At 41.1% G+C, this 13222-nt stretch overlaps 1 protein-coding gene across 1 annotated transcript in view; it reads right to left on the bottom strand.

The window, feature by feature from the left end:
• LOC128663291 (threonine--tRNA ligase 2, cytoplasmic-like) overlaps positions 1–13222 on the bottom strand; it is a 411905-nt gene that overhangs the window by 158321 nt on the left and 240362 nt on the right. The window contains exons 8-9 of the mRNA XM_053717549.1: positions 12227–12305; positions 11859–12005 (exon numbers count right to left, since the gene is read on the bottom strand). Of these exons, the coding sequence (XP_053573524.1) occupies positions 11859–12005; positions 12227–12305 (226 nt within the window). The remainder of the gene's footprint in view (positions 1–11858; positions 12006–12226; positions 12306–13222) is intronic.

Here is a 13222-nt window from a genome sequence, read left to right on the forward strand (position 1 = left end):
GAAAGGATTGTCTGCTGAGGAAATACGTTTCCCAGTTGTCCACACCCGGAATGTGGATCGCTGACAGCGAGCAGTTTTGGGCCTCCACCCACGAATCCGAGATACTTCCCTCATTGCTAGGGAGCTCCTCGTTCCCCCTGATGGTTGATGTAAGCTACTGAGGTTATGTTGTCTAACTGGAATGTGATAAAATGGGGCGAACTCAGAAGAGGCCAAGCGTTAAGAGCATTGAAGATCGCTCGAAGTTCCAAAATGTTGATTGGGAGGAGGGATTCCTCTCGAGTCCACAGGCCCTGTGCCTTCCTGGCACCCCAAACAGCTCCCCATCCTGATAGACTTGCGTCCGTAGTCACAATCTCCCAGGATGGTTTCAAGAAGGATGTCCCTTTGGACAGGTCATCTGGACAGAGCCACCAGGAGAGCGATCCTCTCGACCGGTTGTCCAGAGAAATCTGTTGAGACAGATCCGAATGATCGCCGTTCCACTGTCTCAGCATGCACAGCTGAAGTGGTCTGAGATGGAATCTGGCAAAAGGAATGATGTCCATGCTGGACACCATGAGACCAATCACCTCCATACACCAAGCCACAGAGGGCCTTAAGGAAGTTAGCTTGTAATGTCTCTGGTCTGTAAGAAATATACTCATGGATATGGAGTCTATTATAGTACCCAGGAATTCCACCCTGGTACTGGGAATAAGAGAACTCTTTTCTAAGTTTATCTTCCATCCATGAGATCGAAGAAGAAACAGGAAAGATCTCGAATGGTCTTCTGCCAGACGAGAGGATGGTGCTTGAACCAGAATATCGTCCAAGTATGGCGCTACTGCTATACCTCTGGTTCTGGACATTGCAAGCAGAGCCCCTAGAACCTTTGTAAAAACTCTTGGAGCAGTAGCTAGACCAAAGTGCAATAAACTGGAAGTGCTGGTCCAGGAATGCAAAACTTAGGAACTTGAAGTGTTCCTTGTGTATTGGAACGTGAAGGTAAGCATCCTTTAGATCTATAGTGGTCATGAACTGTCCTTCCTGAACTAAGGGAAGGATGGACATTATCGTCTCCATCTTGAATGAATAGTACCACAGACCTCTTTCTGCAAGAGGTACTGGAATAATGACTCCTAGGGAGGAGAGATCTCTCACGCACCCCAGAAAGGCTTCTCTCTTTTCTGGCCTTGAAGACAGGTTTGATAAAAGGAATCTGCCCTGGGTGGATGAGACTTGAAACCTATCTTGTATCCCTGAGTGATGACCTCCAGGACCCACAGGTCTTGCATGTCCCCAAACCAAGCATCTGAAAAGAGCGAAAGTCTGCCCCCCCCCACAAGATCCAGAGCTGGATCGGGGGGCCGCCCCTTCATGCCGACTTTGTCTCGGTGGGCTTCTTGCTCTGCTTGAATTTATTCCAGGACTAAGCTGGCTTCCAAGTCCCCTTGGATTGCTGAGTCTTTGCGGAGGACTGCCGACGTTGGGATTTAGCCGAACGAAAGGAACGAAAATTAGGATTTTGTCCCTTAGGCTTGTTCTTCTTATCCTGCGGTAAAAAAGGCACATTTGCCTACAGAAACCATGGAGATAATTGAGTCCAGGCCTGGACCAAATAGAATCTTTCCCTTAAATGGGACTTAGAAGTCATGTCCGCAGACCAGGACTTCAGCCAGAGTGCCCTACGGGCATTCAGGCGAATAATTTGCATATTTGCATCACAAATAAAAGAATTAGCCACCCTTAAGGCCTTAATTCTTTCCTGGATCACGTCGAGGGGACCCTCCACCTCGATCAACTCAGATAAGAAGTCGCACCAATATGTAGCCACTTCAGCAACCGCAGCAACGGTTGAAACAAATATCCCGTATGTTGAAACATCTTTCTTAATAGAGTTTCAATCTTCTTATCCATGGGCTCTTTAAACAACAAACTATCCTCAAGCGGAATAGTAGTGCGTTTAGCAAGCGTGGAGATAGCGCCATCCACCTTAGGGATGGAACCCCACAACTCCAATTGAGAATCCGGGAACGGGAACAATTTTTTAAAGGAAGAAGAAGGGGAAAATGAAGAACCAATTATTTCCCATAAATTCTTAATAATGTTCGTCATCTTTATGGGAACCGGGAAAGTTTGTGGTACAACCCTGTGCTCATAGGCCTTATCTAATTTAGGAATCAAAGGTTCCTCAGGCAATTTTGGCACTGGAACCTCTAACGTAGTCAGAACTTCCTTTAGCAGAAAGCGTAAATGCTCAATCCTAAATCTAAAGTCTGGTTCCTCTGCAGCTGGAGGCTTAGAGGCAGCAGATTCCGACCCAGAAAGAGCACCCTCTTTAGTATCAGAGGCGCCTTCATCATCAGATAATCTTGTATCAGATAAATCCAATAAGCTAGAAGATGACCCCTGGGAAGTATAGCAATATTTGACCTTTCGCTTGTGCTTAGTAGGGCGAGGTAAAGCACTAAAGGCCACAGACACTGCCATTTGTAACTGCTCAGTAAAGTCTGGCGGTAAAATGGCCCCTCCAGATGGAGGATTAGGAGTGCTACGGGAAGTTGCATGTGTATTGGGAGATGACTGTAGGGTGCGCACCTCACGGGACTGAGACTCCTCAGAGGTGGACGGCTCAGTGGTATCAAACATATTAACCTTCTTATAATAATAATAATAATATTATAATAATAACTAGTATTTATATAGCGCCTTTCTCCCAGCGCTTTTTCATTGTTAGCTCTCGGAATTAACCAAATCGGCAGCTGAATAGTAATAGTTGTTAGAATTACCCAATTTAATGGTACTCATTTTATCGACCTCAGAAGGATAAAGGGCTGAGTCGGCCCTGCCGGGATTTGAACCTGTGACCTTGGATCTTTTAAGCAGGCTTTTTTGTAGTCAGGGCATTTACCAACTGAGCTACCTTCTTTGACATGATTACGTTATCAATGTAATAAGTATCATTTCGGATTACAATTTCTTGTTGAATTCAGAATATCTAAACCAGTTTCTTGGGACAAGTGAAACTAACTGGAGATGGTATCTCTGAACAGAGCTAAACCTATTTCTTAAAGTGAATGTAAATTTTGATGATAAAGTGCCCGGTTTTTAAAAATTTGATTAAAATCAGGAGTACTTTAATTCATCAAAATGTACATTTCACTTGTGTTGTGAAAATACTTACCTTCTAATCTTGACAGCCGTTCCAGCTTCCCCCGGTCGTCGCAAGCCTCTTCCTACGTCAGACATGATGGATCGGTCATCCTCCAATCACGGCTTCCCCCCCGGGGGAATCAGTGTCTGATTCAACGCTGTGATTGAAGGAAGCCAGATTCCTCATTTTAGACCCAGGAAGAGGCTTTGCGACGGGCGGAGGAAGAGATGCAGTGGCTGTCAAGATTCAAAGGAAAGTATTTTCACAACACAAGTGAAATGTAAATTTTGATGAATTAAAGTGCCCGTTTTTATTTGAATTTTTAAAAACCGGCACTTTATCATCAAAATTTACATTCACTTTAAGAACGGTATCTCATTGCAAATATGTACTAGACTGGAATACAACAGATGGTATCTCTGAACAGAACTTCAAAGGATGTCCTTATCACAGAGTCATCACAGATCTAAAGGCTTATGAAGTCCTTGGGCGTGTCAGTACCATAACTTCATATCATTCCTGGAACTTCAAAGGACGTATATAGCCCATGTTCTTATAAAAGGAGGCTAACAGCTTATGACCTGGAGTCCTGTCAAATGTCATTTCTTGGACAAGGATGACAACTACAGGTAGCTGGCTACTTTTGCTGGGATTTATCAACTGGACATTTAAGCATTTATCAACTGGACATTTAAGCATTTGATTGGTTAAGACAATCTTCAAGGTGGGGCTATATTGCTTTAAATATGCTGTGAAAAGAACAGACAGGTAGGAAGGACAAAATAACAACAAAGGTAATAGAGACAGACTTCAGTTTTCTTTGCATGCACCCACCCACAGTCATTAGTCTATAGTGTAGATAGGTTATAGGAATAGAGTCTTGTATGTTAGACGCTTCTCTTACTCTTCTTGTAATTGCCTATTGTTTATTAAATTTACCACATTTAAATATTATGTGTAAGTGAAATGTATTAACCTTATAAACATATTTTGTTGTTAAAGGAAAAGCCTGACAGGTTTCAGTCACAATCCCGATATTTAGGGGGGCTTTTTCACAATTAAGGCATGTTGAACATAATTGAGCAGGCAGGTATACTGTGGCCTCCTCATAATATAGACAGCTATTAGACTTAGGTAAAGAGGGAGTACCCTCTAACGTATCAGAATCCTCCATAGCTTGCGCTAACAAAGCAGACTATTGATTAGTAAGAAAAAACGGCACCTTTATACCCCCAATGGCTAAGGCACTCACTACCTCCTATGACCCAGGCCAAACAGAGAAACCGTTTCTTCTCCGGTAAACGGCACAGTCAGGAAAGAGGAAATAAGTGTGACCACACCCGGTCACGTGGTGTGCAATGCAGGACCACCCCTGCTATACTAGTAAAAACGTGCGCCAAGCCTTTCAGGCTGCGCAGCTCCCCAAACGAAAGTGAAAACCCTGTACGTTCCAACATCTGCATGAGCCTCATCTCACACATTTCGCAGCATAATCAAATGAATGTATGTGATTAATCCCCACTGTTCAATAATCCCCCTCCGGAGATATTAACCCTTGATTTCATACAGATAAAAGGAGCCACACTGAGACCCTGTCTTCTTGCGTTATTATATGTGTAAAAACATAATTTATGTAAGAACTTACCTGATAAATTCATTTCTTTCATATTAGCAAGAGTCCATGAGCTAGTGACGTATGGGATATACACTCCTACCAGGAGGGGCAAAGTTTCCCAAACCTCAAAATGCCTATAAATACACCCCTCACCACACCCACAATTCAGTTTAACGAATAGCCAAGAAGTGGGGTGATAAAAAAGTGCAAAAGCATATAAAATAAGGAATTGGAATAATTGTGCTTTATACAAAAATCATAACCACCACAAAAAAAGGGCGGGCCTCATGGACTCTTGCTAATATGAAAGAAATTAATTTATCAGGTAAGTTCTTACATAAATTATGTTTTCTTTCATGTAATTAGCAAGAGTCCATGAGCTAGTGACGTATGGGATAATGATTACCCAAGATGTGGATCTTTCCACACAAGAGTCACTAGAGAGGGAGGGATAAAATAAAGACAGCCAATTCCTGCTGAAAATAATCCACACCCAAAATAAAGTTTAATGAAAAACATAAGCAGAAGATTCAAACTGAAACCGCTGCCTGAAGTACTTTTCTACCAAAAACTGCTTCAGAAGAAGAAAATACATCAAAATGTTAGAATTTAGTAAAAGTATGCAAAGAGGACCAAGTTGCTGCTTTGCAAATCTGATCAATTGAAGCTTCATTCCTAAACGCCCAGGAAGTAGAAACTGACCTAGTAGAATGAGCTGTAATCCTTTGAGGCGGAGTTTTACCCGACTCAACATAGGCAAGATGAATTAAAGATTTCAACCAAGATGCCAAAGAAATGGCAGAAGCTTTCTGGCCTTTTCTAGAACCGGAAAAGATAACAAATAGACTAGAAGTCTTACGGAAAGACTTAGTAGCTTCAACATAATATTTCAAAGCTCTAACAACATCCAAAGAATGCAACGATTTCTCCTTAGAATTCTTAGGATTAGGACATAATGAAGGAACCACAATTTCTCTACTAATGTTGTTGGAATTCACAACTTTAGGTAAAAAATCAAAAGAAGTTCGCAACACCGCCTTATCCTGATGAAAAATCAGAAAAGGAGACTCACAAGAAAGAGCAGATAATTCAGAAACTCTTCTGGCAGAAGAGATTGCCAAAAGGAACAAAACTTTCCAAGAAAGTAATTTAATGTCCAATGAATGCATAGGTTCAAACGGAGGAGCTTGAAGAGCCCCCAGAACCAAATTCAAACTCCAAGGAGGAGAAATTGACTTAATGACAGGTTTTATACAAACCAAACCTTGTACAAAACAATGAATATCAGGAAGAATAGCAATCTTTCTGTGAAAAAGAACAGAAAGAGCAGAGATTTGACCTTTCAAGGAACTTGCGGACAAACCCTTTTCTAAACCATCCTGAAGAAACTGTAAAATTCTCGGTATTCTAAAAGAATGCCAAGAAAAATGATGAGAAAGACACCAAGAAATATAAGTCTTCCAGACTCTATAATATATCTCTCTAGATACAGATTTACGCGCCTGTAACATAGTATTAATCACAGAGTCAGAGAAACCTCTTTGACCAAGAATCAAGCGTTCAATCTCCATACCTTTAAATTTAAGGATTTCAGATCCTGATGGAAAAAAGGACCTTGCGACAGAAGGTCTGGTCTTAACGGAAGAGTCCACGGTTGGCAAGAGGCCATCCGGACCAGATCCGCATACCAAAACCTGTGAGGCCATGCCGGAGCTACCAGCAGAACAAACGAGCATTCCTTCAGAATCTTGGAGATTACTCTTGGAAGAAGAACTAGAGGCGGAAAGATATAGGCAGGATGATACTTCCAAGGAAGTGATAATGCATCCACTGCCTCCGCCTGAGGATCCCGGGATCTGGACAGATACCTGGGAAGTTTCTTGTTTACATGAGACGTCATCAGATCTATTTCTGGAAGTTCCCACATTTGAACAATCTGAAGAAATACCTCTGGGTGAAGAGACCATTCGCCCGGATGCAACGTTTGGCGACTGAGATAATCCGCTTCCCAATTGTCTATACCTGGGATATGAACCGCAGAGATTAGACAGGAGCTGGATTCCGCCCAAACCAGAATTCGAGATACTTCTTTCATAGCCAGAGGACTGTGAGTCCCTCCTTGATGATTGATGTATGCCACAGTTGTGACATTGTCTGTCTGAAAACAAATGAACGATTCTCTCTTCAGAAGAGGCCAAGACTGAAGAGCTCTGAAAATTGCACGGAGTTCCAAAATATTGATCGGTAATCTCACCTCCTGAGATTCCCAAACTCCTTGTGCCGTCAGAGATCCCCACACAGCTCCCCAACCCGTGAGACTTGCATCTGTTGAAATTACAGTCCAGGTCGGAAGCACAAAAGAAGCCCCCTGAATTAAACGATGGTGATCTGTCCACCACGTTAGAGAGTGTCGTACAATCGGTTTTAAAGATATTATTTGAGATATCTTTGTGTAATCCTTGCACCATTGATTCAGCATACAGAGCTGTAGAGGTCGCATGTGAAAACGAGCAAAGGGGATCGCGTCCGATGCAGCAGTCATAAGACCTAGAATTTCCATGCATAAGGCTACCGAAGGGAATGATTGTGACTGAAGGTTTCGACAAGCTGAAATCAATTTTAGACGTCTCTTGTCTGTTAAAGACAGAGTCATGGACACTGAATCTATCTGGAAACCCAGAAAGGTCACCCTTGTCTGAGGAATCAATGAACTTTTTGGTAAATTGATCCTCCAACCATGATCTTGAAGAAACAACACAAGTCGATTCGTATGAGATTCTGCTAAATGTAAAGACTGAGCAAGTACCAAGATATCGTCCAAATAAGGAAATACCACAATACCCTGTTCTCTGATTACAGACAGAAGGGCACCGAGAACCTTTGTAAAAATTCTTGGAGCTGTAGCTAGGCCAAACGGCAGAGCCACAAACTGGTAATGCTTGTCCAGAAAAGAGAATCTCAGGAACTGATAATGATCTGGATGAATCGGAATATGCAGATATGCATCCTGTAAATCTATTGTGGACATATAATGCCCTTGCTGAACAAAAGGCAAGATAGTCCTTACAGTTACCATTTGAACGTAGGTATCCTTACATAACGATTCAATATTTTTAGATCCAGAACTGGTCTGAAGGAATTCTCCTTCTTTGGTACAATGAAGAGATTTGAATAAAACCCCATCCCCTGTTCCGGAACTGGAACTGGCATAATTACTCCAGCCAACTCTAGATCTGAAACACAATTCAGAAATGCTTGAGCTTTCACTGGATTTACTGGGACACGGGAAAGAAAAAATCTCTTTGCAGGAGGTCTCATCTTGAAACCAATTCTGTACCCTTCTGAAACAATATTCTGAATCCAAAGATTGTGAACAGAATTGAACCAAATTTCTTTGAAAAAACGTAACCTGCCCCCTACCAGCTGAGCTGGAATGAGGGCCGCACCTTCATGTGGACTTAGAAGCAGGCTTTGCCTTTCTAGCAGGCTTGGATTTATTCCAGACTGGAGATGGTTTCCAAACTGAAACTGCTCCTGAGGATGAAGGATCAGGCTTTTGTTCTTTGTTGAAACGAAAGGAACGAAAACGATTATTAGCCCTGTTTTTACCCTTAGATTTTTTATCCTGTGGTAAAAAAGTTCCTTTCCCACCAGTAACAGTTGAGATAATAGAATCCAACTGAGAACCAAATAATTTGTTACCCTGGAAAGAAATGGAAAGTAGAGTTGATTTAGAAGCCATATCAGCATTCCAAGTTTTAAGCCATAAAGATCTTCTAGCTAAAATAGCTAGAGACATAAACCTGACATCAACTCTAATAATATCAAAAATGGCATCACAGATAAAATTATTAGCATGCTGAAGAAGAATAATAATATTATGAGAATCATGATCTGTTACTTGTTGCGCTAAAGTTTCCAACCAAAAAGTTGAAGCTGCAGCAACATCAGCCAATGATATAGCAGGTCTAAGAAGATTACCTGAACACAGATAAGCTTTTCTTAGAAAGGATTCAATTTTCCTATCTAAAGGATCCTTAAATGAAGTACCATCTGACGTAGGAATAGTAGTACGTTTAGCAAGGGTAGAAATAGCCCCATCAACTCTAGGGATTTTGTCCCAAAATTCTAATCTGTCAGACGGCACAGGATATAATCGCTTAAAACGTTTAGAAGGAGTAAATGAATTACCCAATGTATCCCATTCTTTGGAAATTACTTCAGAAATAGCATTAGGAACAGGAAAAACTTCTGGAATAACCACAGGAGATTTAAATACCTTATCTAAACGTTTAGAATTAGTATCAAGAGGACCAGAATCCTCTATTTCTAAAGCAATTAGTACTTCTTTAAGTAAAGAACGAATAAATTCCATTTTAAATAAATATGAAGATTTATCAGCATCAATCTCTGAGACAGAATCCTCTGAACCAGAAGAATCATCAGAATCAGAATGATGATGTTCATTTAAAAATTCATCTGTAGGGAGAGAAGTTTTAAAAGATTTTTTATGTTTACTAGAAGGAGAAATAACAGACATAGCCTTCTTGATGGATTCAGAAACAAAATCTCTTATGTTATCAGGAACATTCTGCACCTTAGATGTTGAAGGAACTGCAACAGGCAATGGTACTTTACTAAAGGAAATATTATCTGCATTAACAAGTTTGTCATGACAATTAATACAAACAACAGCCGGAGGAATAGCTACCAAAAGTTTACAGCAGATACACTTAGCTTTGGTAGGTCCAGCACTAGACAGCGATTTTCCTGAAGTATCTTCTGACTCAGATGCAACGTGAGACATCTTGCAATATGTAAGAGAAAAAACAACATATAAAGCAAAATTGATCAAATTCCTTAAATGACAGTTTCAGGAATGGGAAAAAATGCCAAAGAACAAGCTTCTAGCAACCAGAAGCAATGAAAAATGAGACTTAAATAATGTGAAGACAAAAGCGACGCCCATATTTTTTTTAGCGCCAAATAAGACGCCCACATTATTTGGCGCCTAAATGGTTTTGGCGCCAAAAATGACGCCACTTCCGGAACGCCGACATTTTTGGCGCAAAATAACGTCAAAAAATGACGCAACTTCCGGCGACACGTATGACGCCGGAAACGGAAAAGATTTTTTGCACCAAAAAAGTCAGCGCCAAGAATGACGCAATAAAATGAAGCATTTTCAGCCCCCGCGAGCCTAACAGCCCACAGGGAAAAAAGAGTCAAATTTTTGAAGGTAAGAAAAAATGATTAATTCAAATGCATTATCCCAAATATGAAACTGACTGTCTGAAAATAAGGAATGTTGAACATCCTGAGTCAAGGCAAATAAATGTTTGAATACATATATTTAGAACTTTATAAACAAAGTGCCCAACCATAGCTTAGAGTGTCACAGAAAATAAGACTTACTTACCCCAGGACACTCATCTACATGTTTGTAGAAAGCCAAACCAGTACTGAAACGAGAATCAGTAGAGGAAATGGTATAAATAAGAGTATATCGTCGATCTGAAAAGGGAGGTAAGAGATGAATCTCTACGACCGATAACAGAGAACCTATGAAATAGACCCCGTAGAAGGAGATCACTGCATTCAAATAGGCAATACTCTCCTCACATCCCTCTGACATTCACTGCACGCTGAGAGGAAAACCGGGCTCCAACTTGCTGCGGAGCGCATATCAACGTAGAATCTAGCACAAACTTACTTCACCACCTCCATAGGAGGCAAAGTTTGTAAAACTGAATTGTGGGTGTGGTGAGGGGTGTATTTATAGGCATTTTGAGGTTTGGGAAACTTTGCCCCTCCTGGTAGGAATGTATATCCCATACGTCACTAGCTCATGGACTCTTGCTAATTACATGAAAGAAAAAAAATGTAACAATCTTACCGGAATCTATGCCGTGGAACAGAAACACAGCCTCTCAAGTTTGACAATCTTGTAGCATCGCTCCTGACATGGACTTGAGTGATGGAAGCAGGCAGTGAAATCGTCAACACTGATTGCTTAGGAGCTGTTAATACGAGTCTGGATGCGTTCGCAGAAAGACTCTCCCTGCATCTCCAGACTCTAACATTCGTCAATGCTCTCACTGAGAGGCTAAGACAAGACTACTTAAAACTCCAATCCCCTTTCAAGGGGAAATACCCTCCATAAGGAACTACTCTGAATCTTCTGACACTTCTCTGCCAACCTACTGTGACAAAAGGCAAAGAATGACTGGGATATGAGGGAAGTAGGGGGGAGTATTTAAGCCTTTAGCAGGGGTGTCTTTGCCTCCTCCTGGTGGCCAGGTTTAGTATTTCTCAACAGTAAGGAATGATGTTATGGACTCTCCTCATTTATAAGAAGGAAATAAGGTCATCTCATCGTCCAGGTTGAATACAAAGTGAGTCTGGGCAATTTGGACACAGGAAAGCCTTTTTCTATATATTTTAAATATCATTTAATTTGTTTAAAATATTTGACCCGCACGCAGGATGTAATCCCCGCAAGGGAATTCAAAGAGTGCTGTGGTGGGGGAGCAGGGCAGCCATGCAGCAAGTAGGAGCTGCACTGCCCTAAAGTACACAACTGCTATAATCAGAGACAGCGTGTCAGGATGGGATCTGGGTGGGTTCTCACCTCTGAATGTCAAAAGTTGGGCCATGTAACAAGTAGGAGCTGTGCTGCCATGGAGACACAGCAGCTGAAATTGCCTGCAGCAAGTCAGGAAGTAGGTGGGCTCTAGCCTCTGCATGTTAGCAGTTGGACAAGGAGGTTAAAGGTATGTTAAATAATATGTGTGTGTATCTCTGTGTATGTGGGGTGTGTGTATGCATGTGCATTTGTGTGTATGTTTGTGTATCTCTGTGAGTGCAGAGTGTGCGGGTAGAATATGTGTTGTAGGGAGGGTGTGTATGTGTGGAGTGTGTGTGTCTGTCTATCTGTCCCTCAATGACAGATAGCCAGTCTATTCCTGCCTCAGGTTGATGGCATCTGAAGAAGAAATTGATCTTTTTAGGTAAGATAATAAGTTTATGACACTGTGAAAATTTTGAGTTGAAAAAGTGGCCGACTAAGAATTTTCAAGGAACCGCTAGCAACCTATATTTATGCACCTTTCCAATCTTTCTGTGATCCCTATTTTTAGCCTCTTCCTGGAACTTTTCCCATTCCTTCATCAGTTTATTATCAGGGAAAGATATTCCATATACTCTCTGCAGTGTCTCCATATCAGCCTTTCCTTCCCAGTATGTTGAAGAATTCTGTAATTAATAACAAAAAAAGAGAGATAGACAATTGCAGGTGTCCATATAGCATGAACTACATGTTTTGTAGTAATTGTTACTATATATTGACAGTTTTACAGGATTATATTTTCTATAATTATTTCTTAGATCAATAAACATATTCCTCCTTTACATCAATATGGTATTTCTAGCATTACCTACACTTTTAATGGGCAGCTGTACAGCTACCTGCTTACCTTATAGATCTTTAATGCCTTTATCTTTCCAGTGTGTCTCACGTGTGGACCTCTGCACAGATCAATAAGGGGGCCACATCTATGTGCAAAAAATAGATTAAAACTAGAAACACTGATCTGTCAGTGCACAAGTCACAATGGTTTTAAATTGTACAGATATCAAAATCTATTTGTGCTCAGTCATATTTGTAGTTAACTCACAGTTGTATTAAAAACAATCAGCTAGATTACGAGTTGTGCGTTATGAGTGAAAAAGCAGCGTTATGGCTCTTTTTCACTACCGCTGCTATTACGAGTCTTTTAGGTACAGCTGTACCACACACTTTTTTGGCCGTCACGCAACGTAACTACCGCAGCGGCTAGTATTACCAGTTTGCCTGGGAGGCCAAAAAGTGAGCGATACAGTATATACCACCAAGATCCATAACGTAAACTGAAAGTCAGTAGTTATAGCTTTTATGTTACAGAGCCGTAACATAAAACTCATAACTAAAGTGCTAAAAAGTACACTAACACCCATAAGCTACCTATTAACCCCTGAACTGAGTTCCTCCCGCATCGCAAACACTATAATACAATTATTAACCCCTAATCTGCCGCTCCGGACATCGACGCCACTATAATAAACATGGTAACCCCTAAACCGCCGCATTTCCGCATTGCAAACACTAGTTAAATATTAACCCCTAATCTGCCGTCCCCAACATCACCGCCACCACTATACTACAGGTATTAACCCCTAAACCTAATCCTAAATCTAACCCTGACCTTAACCCTAACACCCACTAACTTTAATATAATTAAAATAAATCTAAATAAAAATTACCATCATTAACTAAATAATACCTATTTAAAACTAAATACGTACCTGGGTTAGGGTTACGTTAGGATTAGGGTTAGGGTTAGGATAAGGGATTAATAACTTTAGTATAGTGGTGGCGACGTTGGGGTCAGCAGATTAGGGGTTAATAAGTATAAAGTAGGTTACGGTGATGT

Source organism: Bombina bombina, chromosome 6, assembly GCF_027579735.1.
Source record: "Bombina bombina isolate aBomBom1 chromosome 6, aBomBom1.pri, whole genome shotgun sequence".
Classification (NCBI taxonomy): domain Eukaryota; kingdom Metazoa; phylum Chordata; class Amphibia; order Anura; family Bombinatoridae; genus Bombina; species Bombina bombina.